General features: G+C 55.8%; 2 protein-coding genes across 9 annotated transcripts in view; one reads left to right on the plus strand and one right to left on the minus strand.

Annotated features, from left to right (window-relative positions):
• Positions 1–18,638, minus strand: part of UBIAD1 (UbiA prenyltransferase domain containing 1) — a 326,949-nt gene that overhangs the window by 302,232 nt on the left and 6,079 nt on the right. The window lies entirely within an intron of this gene.
• The window catches only part of CASZ1 (castor zinc finger 1), a 183,593-nt gene that overhangs the window by 82,897 nt on the left and 82,058 nt on the right, over positions 1–18,638 (plus strand). For 5 of the 8 annotated variants that reach the window (XM_065650273.1, XM_065650269.1, XM_065650277.1 and 2 more), the window contains exon 1: positions 17,856–17,997. Coding sequence is in view for 6 of the 8 variants with exons in the window: in XM_065650269.1 (XP_065506341.1) it covers positions 17,949–17,997 (49 nt within the window). In the remaining 2 variants the exon portion in view is untranslated. Of the gene's footprint in view, positions 1–3,901; positions 3,988–17,855; positions 17,998–18,638 lie in introns of those variants that run through there. The other 3 variants (XM_065650274.1, XM_065650275.1, XM_065650276.1) reach the window with 2 other exon arrangements.

The following is an 18,638-nucleotide window of genomic DNA, read 5'->3' on the forward strand; positions in this document are numbered from 1 at the left end:
CACTGCACTTCATTGAGCCAGAAGGGGCTCAAGGAGTTGTGGTTGTGACCCAGTCTGTGTCACCTGTTTGCCAGTCCCGTGTTGACCAGTGCTGAGGAAGAAATCATGCTCAGACTTTTTTTGACGTGTCACCCTGTGCCCAAACCCCGTGCCACAGCTCTTGCCAGTGAGGCACTTGTGGCACTCAGCAAAGAGCTCGGGGACTGGCAGCGCTGGTGGCTGTATTCCCACCCATAGGACTGACCTCAGCGTCTGGGGCACTTGTTTTTGTGGCTTAACGAGTCTATAGCTGATACTAGATTGATCGGGAACAGTTTCAGAAATCGGTAGAGCCATTGAGGCATCAGGCAGCATACAAAGTTAGAGGAAGGCACAACTCGTTCCCCAGGAGAACAGCCATCCCGCTCCCTGCTGTCAGAGCTGTCCCTTCACTTGTCCTTTTAGCACCGTGGGTGCCAGTATTTGACGTCTCTCTTTGCAGTGTAGGGAACTCTGTTATAATTGTGTAGTTCCTGGCAATTGAATAGCAGCTGAGGATCACCGGCTGTTTCACCACGGAGCTACGGGAGGGAAACTGAGGCACGGAGCTGAAAGCGCCTAAAGATGCCCTCAGAGTTCCCAGAGTGATTGTCCTACCTGGGGTCGTACACGTCCAATGCAACCCGTCATTGCAAATGAAACGGAGGGGAGCGGAAAGCAGTGGTGCCTCCTGGCCTGCGCTGGTTTGGCTTGCCACCCTTCCTCTCCTCTTCCTCGCCGCCAGCACGTGCCCTTGGTCCTGGAGCCGGCTCCTTTAAGGCAGGAACGCCGGGGGATTGTGCGCGGTGCCAGCCTTGGCTGCCAGCGCCTCTCCCGCTTCCCCCTCGGAAAGTTTCCTGCCCAATTGTTATGTGCGATCCGATCTGAAAGTTGCTCTCTAAGCTTCTTGTCACATTTTGACTTAATGAAGTGCAACTGGAGTGGGAATTGGGGTTCATCACGCCAGTCTCACTGCGCTCCCTTGTTGTCAGAAAACAGGGGCGGTTGGGGACCGTAATGCAACGCTGCAAGTCGTTATCATTCCGGTCAGTCTGTTTAACACAAAATTAAACAAAGAACTAATTAGTGCCTCATGAATTAATAAATGCGCAGTTGCCGGGTAGGAAGGGGAGGAAGGAAAAAAGGTTGTTGAAGGAAAGATACTGAAAAAGTCGAATTAGGATGTTGTGTCAAGGGGAAAAAAAAAAGTCTGAGTCCACTTTGGAGAAGAGTTTGGATCCATTGGTTTCCTTGGAAGAAGCTCCCTTCCTCCTCCTGTGTCCTGCTTGTCTGCTCTAGAGCAGATGTATGGGCAGGCACGGGCAAGAGGGAGGTCTGGATTTCTTCACGGTGTTCCCTAGAAGCTGGAGCTGGGATCCACAGGCCAGTAGCCAGGTATAAATATTTATCCAAAGAGCTTTATGCCCAGATGTGGGAGCTGGGAGGTGTGGGGTGGTAAGCCCTTCCTTGGAAACGAGGGAGGCTTTGAAGATGGTCGAAGCAAGCAAGTCTCCTCAGTTTGTCCAGACGCTTTGGAGCTTTGTACTTTCTGGTGAGGGGCGTTGTGTCGTGTTTGGGGCCTGTCCCCAAAAGGTTTGTGTCCTCTTGACCCAGGGGAAGGAGCCCAGCCTTGTGTCTTAAAGCAGAGAAGGGGGCTGGAGCAAGTGAAAGGGAGGAAGGTGGAAGAAGGAGGAGGACAAGGGAGGTTGGCAGTGGTGTAAGCAGGAAGAGGAACAGGGTGAGGTGGCACCCATGGCTTCAGAGCTGGCAACATCGCTCATTTTTCTGGAGAATCCAAGATTGTCCCAGCAACAGCGTGTGATCTCAGATTAACCATGTCCCAGCAGCACTGCCCCTGCCCCTGCTCCTTGCTCTGTCCGTGCTGGCCGGCCCTGCTTCCTGTGCGGTGCTGCGCCGCGAGCAAACGGGCTGCGCTCTGGCGCATTGTCAGGCAGGGAAGCAGGCAGAGCTGGGGGAGGGAAGAGTCCATCCTTAAGAGGACATGTCAAGTACAATTAGCGTTATCTGTCTAAATATGTACTGGGAACACAGAATACAAGAGGAGGCCTGGCTGGCTTTAATGGAGACATATGCAAGGTCATATTGCCTCATACAATCCCCCAATCTGATTTGGGGATTACACATTCTAAGTAAATTGGCGTTATTCCTCTTGCATCATTGATAAGCTGCGGCCGAAAGAAGGGGAGTAAAAAAAAAAAAGAGAAAAAAACACAAACAAACCAAAAAAAACAATTAAAAACTCAAACCCAAGAACTGACTGTGCACAGGGGTGAGGGAGTGAAGCCAGGAAGGCAGAGAGAGTTACAGGCAGAGAGCTCAGGAAAGAGGGAGAGAACAAAAGGGAGGGAGAGAAAAAAAGAGCGTGACAGAATGGCAGAGAAAGCGATGGAAAGAGCAAGGAAGAAAGGGAGAACAAAGGGAAGAAAAAGGTGAGAGAGGGGATGAGAGAGCCAGAAGGACAGAGGGTGCCAGGGCGGGAGAAGGACCTCAGGTGGGGGAGCTGTTACTTCGCCGTGTCCTCAGCCTCGTGAGCATCAGGATTTGAGTGAGAGAGGAAGGGGCCAGGCTGTTCTGCATCTTCCTCACCCTAGGGGCTCCCTGTGCTCCATGTCCGTCCGTCCATCTGGGATATCTCACCAGCTCCTTCCCGCTCTGGGTCCCAGCCAACTCCGGGCATCTATCTTTGGCGCAGTGTGCGGGCAGTGCCGGAGTGCGAGTGACGGGAGGAGGCCGCCCGCATGCACGGGCTACCGGGGCCCCCAAACACAGGGATGAGCCACAGAACAGACCCCCCAGAGCCAAGTCCTCTCAGTTTTGCTCCCCGAGGGGCCAACGCGGGGTCCCTACCAGGGGCTGAGTTGCGGCACACGCTGCTGCGCCCTGGAGAGGGAGACGCGCTGTGAGCTGGTGCTTGGCGCAGGCAATGGGGCTCCTGGATTCAACCCTCGACTCACTGTGCGTGACCTCAGGCCAGTTTTTCACGTCACCGCCACGTCTCGGGCGGTTGTGATAGCTGTTTTGTCACAGTTACAAAACAGAGGCTGCAGGAATGGGCCAAGCACTCTGGCCACGGTGCACGAAGCCACCCGGTGCTCCCTGCCACCTCCCGGCTCCAGGAGAGAGAAGTCCCTGGCTGGCTGTGGATTCATCCTCCCCCCGCTGTGCGCTCTCCTCCCACCCGCCTGTGCAGGATAACCCCCTCCGGAAGTCTCACGGCACAGCTTTTATGCTCTGTCACATTTTTGGAACATATGGTTTTAAATAATTCAATTTACTTTTCATGTGTTTTGCTGTGACTTTTTTCCCCTGCCCCTTTTCTCTTTCCTCCTCGCTCTCTGCACAGATGCACAGATGAGTGGATAAGGGGGTTCGGTGCCTTGGGACCTAGTCCTGCACCCCGTCATCTTGTGCCCCATTGGTGTGCAAGGGAGGCCTAAGCATTAGCCCACTGGAAAACGTCTGGGAAAGAGGGGTCAGTAGAGGAAATGGGGCCATTGGAATGATTTGGCATGGAGCAGAAGGCGCCTTTAGATGTGTAGGCAAAGCTGGGTGCAGACCGGCATGAGGTCTGTGTGTGGTAGCTGGGGAGCAGGATTCAGGCCAGCAATAGCTGCTCTCTCCATGCTAAATTATTCCCAGCCCTTGTTAGGAGTCTCGTGCACAGTGAAGGGCAGGGGTGCTGTGTATCTCGTGAGTGCGTGGCACTGCATGGCGCAGCCGGGTGCGGGACAGCATTTGTTCCCGTGCGAAGTCTGAATGTCCCGTGTCAGCCCTGTCACCCATTCTCACCCAGCTCTTGTGAGCATTTGTGCCTTGGATCTTGCCCTGTATATTAACTGGATCCTTTCTCTTCCCTCCCCAGGATGAAGTGAATTTAGAGCTAAAAACGAGGCAAGAAACCAGTCCTTGAAATCTCCGAAAGGTAGGAGAGACTTCAGACTGCAATGGGTATGTCACTACGCCCTCCTGGGTTCTCTTTTCCTCTGTGTGTCTCTCACACTTTATAGACTGCTCGCTGTGACCGTGTCTGCACTAGAACTTCTGGGATTTGACCATTGTTAGTTATAGAGATGAAAACAGAAGAAGGTCTAATGCAGACATGGCCTGTGTGTGTCCTAATCCTGTCTTTGTACACCAGTTGTTCTGGGCACCTGCTTTTGTCACTGTGGGTTTTGTTCAATATCTTCTCTACTGCCTCTATCCTAAAGATAAAAAAGCGTGCAAGGGCTTTGGTGAGGAGGGTACCACTTTATCTTCGTCCATGTGGACTGGTGAGAGATGGATAAAGTCCTTTCACTGAATAGGATGCAGTCTCCATGTACTGTGAAGTTTTGCTGAGTTCAGTTCACATAATTTAAGATAGTCATGTGCATGCTCTCCTCCTCCTCCAGCACATTGTTATCTATTCAGACTGCAGCACCATGCTGGTAGGATGGAAGCAGCTCCGTGTCTCCAGCAGGATCCTGACTTTTCTGGGTTTTCCCTTTAACTAGACCCTCATGGTCTGTGTTACTCCAAAAAAACCACCAAACAACAATTTTGCAATCTCCTAGAGCTGGCTGGTCACTTAGTCCATGCCTAATAAGACTTAGAGGCCTGGAGCCCAAGGAAATGAAAGGCGATCGCCTCTCTTACAAGCTTTATCTCCATGTGCTGGGTCAGAGAGTCCCTGTGCCACCTCAGGTGATGGTCACCGAGAAGTCCCTGCCACGCCGAGGCAGTTCTGCCATCCTCGCCTCTTCCTCGTGGCCTCAGGGGACCACCTTGTGTGTCACCCGTGGAGCTCCCGCTCTGTTCCCTGTGTCTCTGTGCAGTGCCGCCGGGTCAGGGAGCTCATCGTCCGAGTCCGAGCGGTATCAGAGGGGCCCCAAGCCGGGCTGGGCAGTGTCAGAGGTGACCGGTGGAAGGCCAGTGTTATGTAAATACCGCTGCTGTGACATGGCAGGTCTGAATGGCCCTGTGCGTCCATCCATCATTGCTGGGGAACAGAAGCCTCCCTGGGAGCACGGGGGGCCGGCAGCGCGGGGCACGCAGACACAGGCAGCATGTGCCCTACTCATAAACTGTTTGTTTTCTTTTTGTCTCTCTCATTTCGGGGCACCCCGCCGTGAGCAACTCTCTGTTTTGTCCATGCAACCTCTCCCCCAACCTTCCCCCCACCACTTCAGCCCTTCCTTTTCCTCCCTCCTTCCCCTCGCCCTGAAAAAAATGGGGGGGTGGGGGGAAGAAAAAAAAGTCCCCAGTTCACATTGCGGCTTCTTTCTCTGACTTCAAAGGCTCCCCATCATTGTTTGGGATCGGCAGGCAGTGGCCCTGAAAACGTGATCACAGCCGGGCACAGTGTAGGTCAGCACCGAGCGCCATGCTCCGAGCGCTGAAAGGAACAGGCAGATTCTTCGCTTTTCATGCTCCACAACCCTGGTTACAGCGCTCTGCCTCGCCCGCGTGCTCCTCGCTGCGTGGCTATTCTTGCTCTTTTCTCCTCCGTTTTCTCCCGCCCTCCCTCTCTCTCTCCATCTCCCAGGTCCCTCATTTCTCCATCCATTTGCTCTCATTCTGTCCTCCTCTGTGGCCAGCATCACCCACTTTTCACACTTTGTTCTCTTTCTTCTTGCCCTTACTTTTCTTCCTCACTCTCTCCTGCCTGGTACGGCACCGCTGCCCCTTCTCTGTCTCTCTCCCCCTCCCCTCTTTGGTGCTCTGTTACATGAATCACTGTGTTCTTTCTCCCTTTTCGCTCTCCTACGGATCAGGCTGAGGCTGATTTCCTCCTGCTCCCCGTTCCTGTTCAGTAGCAGCCTTCCTCTGACATTTGCCCACGTTTCTGTCTTCCCCTGTGATATCTCACTCACTGCGCCCTAAATTGCGGAGGTTCTGTAATCTCTGGATTAGCCCCAGACAGCCTGTCCTGCCTGCAAGGTGCAAGCCGGCTGCTTTCATGTGCGACGGGCTCACTCCCCCGGAGTTCAGCACGGCCGGCCGTGGGGAGGCAGCGCACGGTGCCTGCCAACAGCATCGGCTTCCAAACTTGCTCTCTGGCTTCGCTGGTTAGAACCTGCAAGGAGCTAGCCAGTAGGGTTAGCGTTGTGGACAAATTTGTGAAGCCATGCGCTGGCTTCACGTGTGTCACAGGGAAACAGAGGAAATATTTGGATGTTGTAGATCTCACGTGTAACGTGGCACCAAGGGTTTTGTTTTGCTTGCAGACCAGCACAGAGTCTGCACCTCCCAGCACCCAGCCGGGGTGCAGCTGCCCCGTCCTCCGCCCCCAGAAGCGGAGATCACGGTGCTTGTGCCTCTGGTGATTTGTGAGGTTGTTTTAATGCCGAGGAGCCCACCAGGACTTGTCTCTTGCTAAATAGGCATATTAAGGGACATTGCGGCAGGGGTTATAGAGTAATAATTTGTCCTAATGAGCTGGTGTCACGTTCTTCTAGGCCGAGCTGTGCGCGAGCAGGAGCCGTGGTAGAAGGGGCTGCACTCGCTGACCTGTCAGCCCAGGTTAATGAAGTGTTGTGTGGCTTGCGGGGTCAGAGAGCAGGAGCTCAGCCAGCCGGCTGCGGCTCGGGGGGCCGCAGGGGAGGACGGGGCTCTCCCCTGAGCGGAATGCCCCGGGGAAAGGCTGGTGAGCTGCGGGACGGGGTGGCAGGACGCAGGTTGTGACGCTGGGGTCTCTGTGCTCTGCTGGCAGGCTGAGTGCCACTCCGTCCCCATCAAACTGGCGCTGCAGGCAGAGGTGCCTGCTGGGGCTTGGCAGGGGTTTGCTTTGCATGGTGACCCTAAACACAAGCAGTTGCTCCCACCCCTGCTGGGTGGCTGGGCAGCAAAGGCACAGGGAGAGTTCTGCCAGTCGCCCAAGTGAAGGGTATTTGGGAGCAGGACATTCTGGGCAGGAAACGCCGAGAAGGGGGAGTTGTGGCCCTCCTGCTGCCTTCGGGACCCATGGCCCTGTCCCCATGGGGCCATCATGGGACCATCCTGTCCATACTGGGGCTGGACAGTGCCCTTGGCCACACCAGCACCCTGCGGTCTACAACACAAGCCCTGTTTGCCATCTTCCTCCTCCTCCCACTCGTCTGTCTTTGCTCCTTCCCCCTCTGCTTCTCTTTGCTTTTCTCCGTCTCCATCTCTCTCTCCCTTTCATCTACTCGGAAGGCTTTACTCTACTTCCTTGTCACCCTAATTGATTGCATTAACCTTTCAGCGTATTGGATTTCCCCAGCACCGTGCAGAGAGCACTGTGCAATATGCTTATAATCTGGGCTGTAATGGACAGGGAGCAGTCAGCGAGCCCCTGCTCCAACAGGTCCTGCTGACAACTCCGTCTCGGGGAGGGGGAGCGGGACCGCGCCGGTGGGACCTGCCTGGCACGGCTGTCCTCAGCGAGCAGGGTGACACTGTCAGCTGGAGAGAACAGGGCCCTTTGAAAAGGATCCAGCTTGGGAAGCAGGGAAGAGATGTCGTATTTGACCCCATTCCTGAAATTTTAACTCGTGTCTGAGCCCCCCTCTCCTCTGTCTACTCTGTGTACAGTTTTGTTCCATCTGTTCAATGCTAAATTACTGTATGTTTTACATTCAGGCACTTGTTGCTAGTGGCAGGATGAGAAGACAATATCATGGAATCTGCATGTTTCCACATCGTGCTTGGCTTTGCTTTTTCCTTTAATTTTGGTGTATGAGGATGTGAGGGAGGTTGGACACTTTTCCTGGGGTTTCAAAGACAAAAGCATAGGAATATTGTGCTCATGAGGAAGAGGCAGCACCAGGGTGCAGAGATATCAGGAGGCAGAAGCCCTGAGTTATATCCTTTCACTCCCTGGTACCTCATTTCCCCCCCCGGATGGCGGAGCTGTGATTTCAGCACCCTATGATGTGCTGCAGAGCCCACAGGAGGCTTCTGATTGCTGCTTAGGTCTTTAGCTCAAGAGTTACATCGTCTTTTTAAAAGCGGAGTTGCTCCTGCTGCTTTAGAAGGTGGCCAGCTCTGCCCTGGGGATGTTTAGAAACTTTGCAAGTTCCTGGGCCCACCAGGAGGAGGGGACAGGGCTGTACCTTGAAAGGTAAAGGTAGATCCCCAGTCTCTCTTTGTTTTTCCAGGAAGAAAGGAGAAATGCCAGGAAATGCCAGGAAAAAAACTTTATTCCAGGTGATCATTCTGAAAAGTGAGAGGCTCCTTACAAGCCAGGAGGTAGTTGATGGGAAGGACTTTATTTTAGGTTAAATAGAGAAGGAATAAGAGCAGGAAGCAAAGGATGAGAAATTTAAAACAAGCAAGAGAGAAAGAGAGCGAGCGAGAGCAGCACCTCCTAAATGGAAGAGTAAACAGGCACTCCGAGGCATTAACTTAATTGATTGTTCTGCAACAGGCTGAACGCTGTGTTATTCTGTCGCCGTGGCAACAACCCAAAAAAATTGTCAGCCTGTTTGGATGAAGTGAAGCGAAACATTCTCTAATTTGCGGTGATCCGGGTGTTTGTTTTCCTTCCGAAGAGGCGGGGGCTCTATTGATCTATTGTTTGCACAGAGCTCTTTTTTTAATGGTGATGCGGGGATCGGGAGGCTGGGGTGTGCACCCCGGGCAGGTGAGGCCGAGGGGGTGTCTCTGCCGCGGTTCCCCACATCTGCCTTTGCAGGGTGGCCGTGCAAATCCACCTGAAACTCCAGTGGTAGGAATTGTCCCAAGGAAGCTTGAGGACAGGGAAAAGTGTTTGGCCGTGATGAGCTTGTGCCAGAGCTGCTGCTTCAGTCCCTCCTGCTCTCGTCCCTGTGGGTTCTTGCCGTCTCTGTGGTAGGTGAGGACAGCTACAGCTGCCTCAGGGACAAGAGCAGCTCTGTCCCCCCCAGCTCCCTTCCCAGGCCTGTGCTATTCCATTCCATGTGCCCGGACCTGTGCCCACCCTGTGCTTGTGGGGATGGATGGTTGCACACTCGCACACTCAGTGGAGAAGAGGAGTCACGTTTGAGTTTTATCCCAGGACCACAGCGGTGGTAAGATAACAAAGCACCACTTTGAGCTCTGCATTACAGCAGCAAATGGATGAAATTCCTGGGCCGAAGGATGGGGGATTTTGTCCCCTGGGATAGGGGGCCAAGCTGCTGCAAGGGGCCATGAAGGACGGGAGGTGGGGATGGCCACGGTGGGATGGGTGGGAAGGATGGAATTGCTGCAAGAGGTGCCCCAAGTTGTGCAGTGGCTTGTGCACCTCGTCAGCTGTGTCTGGCCGTGCACAGCCCTGGGGACTAGGAGGCAGGTCCTGGAGATGCCGCTGGCCCCAGCACACGCTTGGTTTCCGAGTGAAATGTCACTGCAGCACTTGCTGCAGCTGAGAAACGTTCAGTCGGAACAGGAAAGCCCAAGAGAGCAGAGAGCAAACCCACGTGGCCAGGGGTGAGCAGTGAGGCCTTGGGCCAAAAACACGATGCCAAGAGACGGGTGCTATGGCAGTGGAGGGGAAAGCTGGCAAAAAGGTGCCTTACAGGTCTGCAGTGGGGGAATGGGCAGAGGTGGCTCCGAGCCAGCGGGAGGGTGAGCGCCAGAGGTGGCTCCGGGCCAGCGAAGGAAAGAGAAAGGGTTTCCTCGTGACAGAGGTTCGGTAAGAGGGACAGGCTGCCGACCTTCCTGTGCATGGCCCTGCATGGAAGTTTCACCCTCTTGTTTGGAGTTTTCTGCACTCCAACGGCTTTCGGGCACCACGGTGGGGAGCCCCGTGTTTCCCATCTGGGCAGATCGTCCTCGTTACTCCTTGGCAGTGTCCCAGCCCACACACAGCTCAGTCCAGCGGCTGCACAGGGACTGTCTAGTTGATCCTTAAGACTTCAGGGAGAGCTGTAGGATACGTTAGTGTCAAGTGCTGGAGGGTGTTCCTTTGTGGGGTGTGTAGGGGCAAAAAACCACAGCATGTCTCTGCACTCTCGCTGCCTCCCTCTGCACTCCCTTCTCTGTTGTACTGGTTTTGCTTTATCACCCTTTTTCTCTCTCTGTCTCCCTCTCCTCTATTTCACTCTCCCCATCTGGTTTTTAACTCTTCTGCTCTGTTGCTTTTTCTCAGTGTAGATGTGGGTGGGGATGAGGCTGTTGCTGGCGGATGAGCCGTGTCCCCAGGCACCGTGTCCTGCTCGGGGACCTGTCCCCTGTGCTCCCTGTGGGTGTGCGTGGGTGGGGGCACCGTGGGCAGGTGAGAGGAGCTCTGCATGTCTCCTGGGAGAAAGCTGAGCTGCCAGTGAAAGTTTGGTGGTTATTGGCGTCAGGAGAAGCTAAATAACCCTGTAACTGGTATGAAGGTGAATTCACGGTCTAGTGAGCACTGAAAATACGAGAGGACTCTGAGACAGGCAAAGTGCGGAGAGGGGAATACGGCTCGCCCCTGGCTCAGGGCAGCGCCATGTCTGCAGAGCGGTGCAGGGACGTCTGCTGGTGCCATCGCCTTCTGGGGGGCCGGATGGGGCCAGGATGGTGCTCGGTGCTGCAAGTTTGGCGACAAATGAGGCATGCACACATTGACACGGCAAGAACGCCCGCAGAGAAAGGCTGTGTGCCTCTGGCTGTGGGCAGCCACGCCATGTCTGGCTGTACAGTCCTGTACACATGGGTGGCCACCTGCCCGCACGGTGCCACGGAGCTGAGCACATACATGTGCATATACATGTGCACATATGTGTGCACATACATGTGCACCAACATGCAGACAGCCATACCCACATGGGGTCTCGCGGGTTCACATCTCTGCATGCCCTCATGTGTGTAGATGTATCCACAGCTATGTGAACATAGGGGTGCAGGCGCACACACGCTACAAATACAGTCCTGTGCCGTCTGCATCAGCCCGCAGTCAAGTCAGATTCCTCTCTGGTGTAAGTACGATCTAGTCAGGCAGCACACGCAGATTTATCCCAACAGATCTTGAACGTTGGTGCGGTTACCTGCTGTGAGCGGGAGAAGAGTTGCAGGAAATCTATTCTCCTTCCAGCTGGGAGAGGCTGATGCCTTGGAGTACCAGGAGATGCGCAGAGAGGAAACCCCCTTCAGCTTTTCACCTGGAGCTGGTAATCTCCTTGTGCCGAATCCCGGGAACAGGGGAATTGCATTTGAAGCTCAGCCAGTGGTGATTTAGTGTTAGACGTTTGCAGAAGAGACTTTGATTAATTCGTAGTAAAATCAAGGAACACTTGGGTGCCAGCACCACATTCCAGGGTGAGCCGGCGACCGAGGTGCGCGCTGGGCGGGCTGCCAGGTGCCTGAGCAATCCCCGCGGAGGTGGCAGCGCCATCCAACCCGCAGCCTCTCCCTGCTTGGGCTTCTTAATTATTAATTTATTTTTCTCCCTTCCTTGGCAAAAAAATAGTATTTGGTAACGACCTCAAATTGCAAAATGCTGATGATTTGGAGAATGTGTCACAGAAGCTCCAGGGTGATAAAGGGGAGACGAATCCCAGCCAACAATCCGGCTCAGCCAGTTTGCCTATTTATTAAAGAAAAAGCCCAGATCATTAACTTTTTTGTTGTTGTTCTGTTTGCGGGCAACTCCCTGCTGGCAACTTTCGGGCGCCCGGTAAATTAAACCGAGTATCGGCCTGGTTCAGGGCAGCCTGAGCAGCTAGTTAAAGCTGTGAAATGCGTTAGAAACTGGCTTCGTTTATGCTAGTGCATGAATAAACCCTGTAGGGTACCAAGCAAAAGTGCTCTCTGGCATAAAAACGGTGCCGGAAAATCCTCACTTGCTGCCTTGTGGAGGGTCAGGTATTGTAAGCGTTGAGCTGAGCTTCACTTCTCCTCCCACCGCTCGTTCACGCAGTTAATTGCCCCTCGACAGGTTGCTGTGCCATGTCGGTCCCCGGAGAAGCGGGGCTGGAAGAGAGCATCTGTAGGCACAGGCTTTTTTTGGTTTCCCATTTGCCTGCTTGGTTTGGTTGTTGAATAAAGAACAGTTTAGGGATGGGCTTGCCCGCCTGGTGCCTCTGTGAACTCAGAGCGTTCCCTGCGCTATCAGGGAAGGGTGATCGCGTCCCCCTCCTCTGGAGCATCCCACGTGCTCGCTGAAGTAGCGCTTCAAGCTAAATCAGTTTGCTGAGGGCTCCAGCTTCCCTTAATTCAGCGTCAGGACCGGGCTTGCATGGCTATTATTCAAGAAGCTTTATCAGAAGCACAAAGCTAGCATCTGCCCTCCTGCTTCCCTCTGGGCATCACCGGCTCTTCTGCCCTGGGTTTGGCACAGCGAGACTCGAGGGACGGCCTCGCAGAGCCCGTTTGCAGGCAAAACTCGTTCCAGCTCCTCGAGAGTGACACTGGCTCCAGGAGCACGGTGGCTTCCCAGCGGAGCAGCGCGGAGGGGCCAAGAACCAGCTGGGACCGGGGAGCTCGAGCGGGAAGAGGGAGCAAAAATACCGCGGAGATCACCAGCCTCTCCTCTTTCCTCTTTCAACCCGAGCTGTAATTAGGGCTGGACTTTAGGTTTTAATCTCAGTTGATGTCCAATCTCTTTCCCTCAGAGGCAGCCACCTCTTCCCTAGGCCTGGCTCATGTCCCTCCACAAGGATCTCTCCGGTGAAGCCTGCCCAGGCCCGTGCTCACGTGGGTGCTGATGGGAGGAGAAGGGTATTTTTCAAGGTTTCTGCTAGGTTTTTTTCTTCTGAAATACAAGGATGTGCAATTTTTTTAGTTTCAATTTAGCATTGGAGAATTTTATAATTTAGTAATTAAAATCTCTGATAGGCTTTAGAAATTGCAGCTAATTGAATTTAATGGGAAGATGATTTTCAATTTTATTTGATTACCCGGACCCCTGGCATTGGTATTTATGGGAAAAAAATGGGAAATGTGCTGTGTGGGCTAAGATGGCATAATTGAATTAGGGCTAATCGGATTTCTTCGTCATGAATTTCACTATAATTTTCCTATAATTTTCCATTAGATATCTAGTTTACAAATATTCACAAAGAAATGAAGCTCTTTCGGAATGGAGATTGCTGGCTAACAGGATTACGGGGACGATAGCTCGGCACTGCCAGCCCGGGCTCCTTCAGTAATGCAATCGCTGCGTCTGCCTCACACTTACCGCCCGCCGCTGCTCCCCGCACCCTCCGGCCCGCGGCCAGGGCTCCCCGGGCTCTTTGCTGCCTCTCCGCAGCGGTGTCCCTGTGCCGCTGCACCGCACGTGTGTCCTTGTACATGGGCACACACGTCCCCGCCGTGCCGGTGCCCGTGGGCTTGCTCGGCGTCGCCGGGTGCGTGTCCCCGGTGTCCGCACCAGCGACGCTCGGCAGCCTCGTCGCCCAAGCAGGGCCAGCCCACGCAGATACACGCGTGCTGCATCACGGCCACCTGTGCCCATGCTTGGCGCTGTGTCTCACGCGCAAGGGGACGCTTTGGCGTCCTTCCCTGTTGCTGTGGTGGTGATGCTGCTGTCACGTCCCAGAGGAGGGGTTGCAGTGCGTCCCCGTTGCGTGCAGCCCAGGGTCTCCTTTCTCTGCTCCTGCTGCCCATTCCTTACCTCCTCCATCATCTTCCCTCACTCCCCTGCTGTCACTTCTAACGAATGAGCGTCCATCCTGCCTAATCCATCGAGGACAGTCACCCACATGCCTCTGTACCCACCCCAGTGCCCTGCACAGAAGCGGGGCTGACACAGCCCCCACCCGCGATGGGGCAGGTAGAGCAGAGCGGACGATGTGCCCGGCTCCCTCTGCCTTCCCTCCTTTCTGCCTCTTGCTCCAGCCCAAGCCAGGTCAAATTCAGAATGAATTTATGGAGACCATCTCTACCCCACAGCATCCGAGTCCTGTAAAATCCGGCCTGTCTCTCTGCCTGCCCATCTCTGTCACTTGCTGGGCTGTATTTTGAAAGCCTTTCCCCATCTGCTGGTGCCTCCAGAGGCCACCCCAGTGCCTGGTGAGCCCAGCTGGGGCGTGGGGGCTTCGTGGGGGCAGCTCTGGGCTGGCTCAGGGTGGCATTTGCTGGTTTTGCAGGCGGAGCGCCTGCTCTTCAGTCTCGGGTACCTTCCCTGCTGGACATGGCGCTTGGGTAGGACTATCCCCTTGCGTCCTCACCCTGAAGTCCCCAGGCTGCACTTTTAATCGCTGTAGTAAATTGTAACTAATTGTTAGTGCATTCAAACCCCTGCCACTCCTTCCCCCTAAGTCTTGTGGGCCCCTGTGGAGCACGAGGACGCGCAGTGTATGTTCAGTGCCGTGTGGCCCGCTCCTGGTACGGTAATTCCTTCAGGGCACTGGTCAAGAGATGAGCAGCATTTGGCTTCCAGCAGATGCTGGAAGCTGTGGAGTGTCTGGAAGAGCAGCAGCCACATGGTGGGGAGCTGGTGTCAAACTGTTTTGAGTAACGCCAAGGGATGGTAAATGGCAGAAGTGATCCCGGCAGAGCCCCACCCGGCACACTGAGACTCGGCACAGCCGCTTTGGCAATGTTTTCTGGGCGCCATGTGCCAATAATGTGATTGAAACTGAATTGAGAAGGAAGGAGCGAAAGAGAAGGAAAGGGAAAGAAAGCACGGATTGTCTGCTCCTGCCGCCCAGGCCCCGAGGCCTCCGGGCGCCTCCCTTGACGAAACAGAAATCAAACAAAATTACAGAAATAGGGCAAGAGCATTTGCCTAATAGACTCCCCAAGCAGGAGGAGGAGCGCAGTGCTGCCAGATCTCCAACCTGCAATCTGCGAGCCAGCGCCCTGAGCCCACATGAATCCCGAGCACGGCCCCAGGCCCCAGGGTCAGCTCCAGCGAAGGAGGGAGAAACTGCCAAGAAAATGGGCTAAGCATAAAAAAACAAAGGTAGAAGAGACACACAGAGGGGGATGTCCCACATATCAGCATGACTCACCCCCTGCTCAGCCCTGGCACACTGTCTGCGGGGAAAGCATTAAACTGTAATAATAATAATAAATTAATCATCCTTCCCCCTCCCATTGCACTTTTCATCTGAGGATCTCTGAGCACCTGGCAAACATTAATTACCGAGAGCTCCCGACGCCCCTGGGAGGGTGGGAAGGGACAAGGAGAGATCTCTTCACCTGCCGTGAAAGGGCAGGGGTGGCTGTGGTGGCTCTGGCCGTGGCACGGGGCACAGTTCAGAGCAGGGTGAGGGCTGCTGCCTCCCCTCCAGTGTGGTCCAGGAGCTGCCTTCTGCCAGGGCATGGTCAGAGGTGGCTTTGCCCCTGAGAGGATCCCCATACCTTGGGGGGATGGGGGAAGAAGGGGAGATGCCACCCTAGCCGGGGGCACAGGGGTCCCCAAAAGAGCAGAAGGCTCCACAGCCCCTGAGAAAAAACAAACTTTTCTTGGGTAAGAGGCAAAGGAGGGAGGATGGGGAAATAAAACCTGATCCTGTGACTGGAGATTGCTGAGATAGGAAATCAGGCCTTTCCGTTGCGTCAGCTGCAGGGCGTGGACTTCACCTGAAAAAACACCTTGGCAAGTTGTTCCTGCAGGGAGGAGTGGGAGGGACAGTGGGAAGTGTGCGGAGGGGATGCTCTGGGTGTGTTTGGGTTGTGTGGGGGGGTTCAAGTGTGTCATGGTGTGCGGATATGTGTGTATTTGAATGGGAGTGAGCACAGAGTATCATTTTCTCTGTTAGAGTGCATATGCATGTTGCGTGTGCACGCTGGGATGGGAGGGGTGGGGAACATTTGTATACTGATGTGTGAACGTGCTCAGCTCGGTGCATGTAGAGGAACAGGTATGTTTGGAGGGGCCTTGTGGCTGTGTGTGTGCAGCGACACATCCGTGTTAGAGCGTGTTCTCCCTTGAGAGGAGTCGGAAATGCAGCTGGTGCTGCTCTCAGGGAACAGCGGCAGTGAGCAGAACTCCCACTGCTTAAATATTAGTTTCATAGGAGAAGTGAAAATGGAGAAATCTGGGTGATGTGAGGTGCGGTGAACTTATGGGACCCGTCAGCGTCCTCACACCTGAAAGAAAGCATTGAGTGCAAACTGAGCTACTTAAAGCCAGAGATGAAGCAGCACAAACATTTCTGGTGCTGTCCATCGCATCCCCAGGGTAGGATATTCCATGGCAGGTGCTGTAGCATCTGACTGTGGTGTAAGGACCAAGACAGGCTCTGACGAGGATCGTCGCTGATGTTGTTTGGGCTGGTGTCTGTGTTGAGGCCAAGTGAAACGCAGACAGGCAGGATTTTAAAGGCAGCACCGGCCGACGGTGCTGGTCAGAGCTGATGACGTGGTTAGAAACCAGCCCGGGAATTCGGGGAGATGCTGATAATGGTTTGCCCATCTCTCTCAAAGCAGTAGCCTGACTGCACCAGGTGGGAAGGGGCGCCCCATGCAAGGGCTTGGTTATGGAGCTACTTGGCTGGGCTGCTGCTGCCCGGGCAGCCGCCGGGCCGGGCACGCTTGCCTCCTGCCTGACACCGCTGTCCCCACCCTGCTTCCTGCCCCGGAGGGTCTCTGGGTGGCTCCGTTTCACTAGACTTTGTTTAGATTTTTTTCCGGGAGAAGCCAGAATACTTGTGGTTTTCACAAATGACTCCCCCTCTCCTCTTCCTTCTCCCTGCCCTCTGGCCCGGTGTGCTGCTGTAGGATTTTACACATGCAAATGCAGCGCTTGCTGAGAGCCGGGTTAGTTAAATGATGAGTCGCAGTTGCACTGTTGGGTCTTTGGGCTCCGGACACTCTCTGGGTGCAGCGTGTCCTGGTGCGTGGAGCCAAACAGACCTGGGCTCCTTCCAGCCCTGTGATTAACCTGTTCGGCCACTTTTGGCGAGTCACTTCCCTTGCTAGTGCCTCAGTTTCCCCACCTGTGCAGTGGGGTAATGATGCTGGCCTCCTTTGAAAAGCACATTAAATTCTGCTTATAAAAAGGATTTAAGAGCTGGTGAGTTCATGGGCTGCTCCCCAGCCCTGGTGAAGAGCCCTGTTCTGCCAAATGGAGCCAAATGTGGTGTGTTCACAAAAACAGCCTACAACCTGCTCAAAATACCTATTTAATCAGGTAAATAATCTGCTCGTTTGTTTTAAAGAAAGAGGCTTATATCTATGTTTACCCAACACGCCTCTTAGAACCTCCCTCGCATTCTTTGCTACTTAGAAAAATAAAGCAACAAAAAATGAGGAAATTCACTGCAAAAGAAAAAAACCGCCCCTCCTGCGGGCCAAGTGCCCCCGCGGCAGAGCAGCCCTGGCTTCCTGCGGGGCATTGGGCAAGATGCTTTAACGTCCAGGATTGTGACACCGGCCACCCCGGGCCCGTTTGGCGGGTCCTCCACGGGCTCCAGCCCTCCCCGGTGACTTGTCCTGTATTGCACGGCCGAGCCCGGACACGCGTGGGGCGGTTGTGCCCGGAGCAGCCCGCCCTGCCCCTGCCCGAGGGTCCTGCCGGGCCCGCTGCCCGGGGCACCGGCACAGCTCGTCCGCAGCCCCCCGCGGTTTGCCCCGCACCGGCCGCTCCTTCCCCGCCTGCTCCGGGGCTCCCGCCGCCGCGCGTGGGTCCCGCGCTCCCCGCCGGCGGAGCCAGCGCCGCCCGCCCGCTCCCGCGGGGCAGTTGGCGGCGGGAACCGGCGGCGATGGGAGCGGGGGCACCGCGGCCGCCTCGGCCGGGCCGGTCCCGGAGGGCGGCCCAGCGTGCCCGCCCGCGCCCCGAGTGCGGGGCTTCCCCCGCGCTCCTTCTCCGAGCCGGGCCCGGTGCCGGGGCCGCCCGAGGTGACCCCGCCGCCGCGCCCCGGTCCGGCCCGTTGCGGCCCCGGCCCCGCACCTGCCCCCGGCGGCGGGCCCGGCGCGGGGGCGTGTCCGCCGGCTGCCAGTCACCGCCCCCCGCGGCGGCCGCGCCCGCCCCCGGCCCCGCTGCCAAAGTGACTCGGGGAGGACCGGCACGGCAATGACATCAGTGCTTTAAACAACTTGTTATTCGGGAGCAATCAGCTGCAATTAGGTATTAATTAAGTATTATGAAAGTTGATTATTTAAGTGAATTCGGCTTTCGTCTCTCCGACTATGGTAAGTACAGCACAATTGTCCTTTTCCTGCCCGTGGCCCCTCGCTCGCCGGAGCCCCCGGTCGGTGCGGCTGCCGGTGCCCCCCGCGCTGAGCGGTGCGGAGCGGAGCGCTCCCGGCCCCGGCCGCCCCTCCGCGCCGCTCGGCCCCTCCGCCGCCGCGGGGCCGGGCGCTGCGGGCAGCTTCTCCGGGACCCGGTGCCCGGGGCCGCCGCTGCGCCGAAACTTTTCCCGGGGCCGAGGCGGGTGCGCGGGTGCGGGGCGGCGCAAGGGGCTCCCGGGCCGAGCGGGGCGCGGGGGCGGCACCAGGTGCTGCCGGGGATTCGCAGGCTCTTTCACTTTTCTTTCACTTGTTTTACGGAAGTTGGGCTTCCTCTCCTGCCGCCGCTCCGGCCCCGCTCTCCCCGGTCCCGCCGAGGCGGGCGGCGAGGTGAGCGGGGGGCTCCGCTCCGCCCGGTCCTTCCCGGCAGCGCGGCCCCCGCGGGCCGGGGCGGCGGGCGGGCGGGCGGCGGGGCCGGGAGAGGATGCGGAGGGGAAGTTTATGGGGGTTTTGAAATGATTCTGCGTTTATATTTGTTGTAAGTTGTGTGGGTTGTTTTCTCTTTCATTTCGTTCCCCTTCGGAGCTCTGGCGTCTCGTTGGTAA

This window comes from Caloenas nicobarica, chromosome 22 (genome assembly GCF_036013445.1).
Source record: "Caloenas nicobarica isolate bCalNic1 chromosome 22, bCalNic1.hap1, whole genome shotgun sequence".
Lineage (NCBI taxonomy): Eukaryota > Metazoa > Chordata > Aves > Columbiformes > Columbidae > Caloenas > Caloenas nicobarica.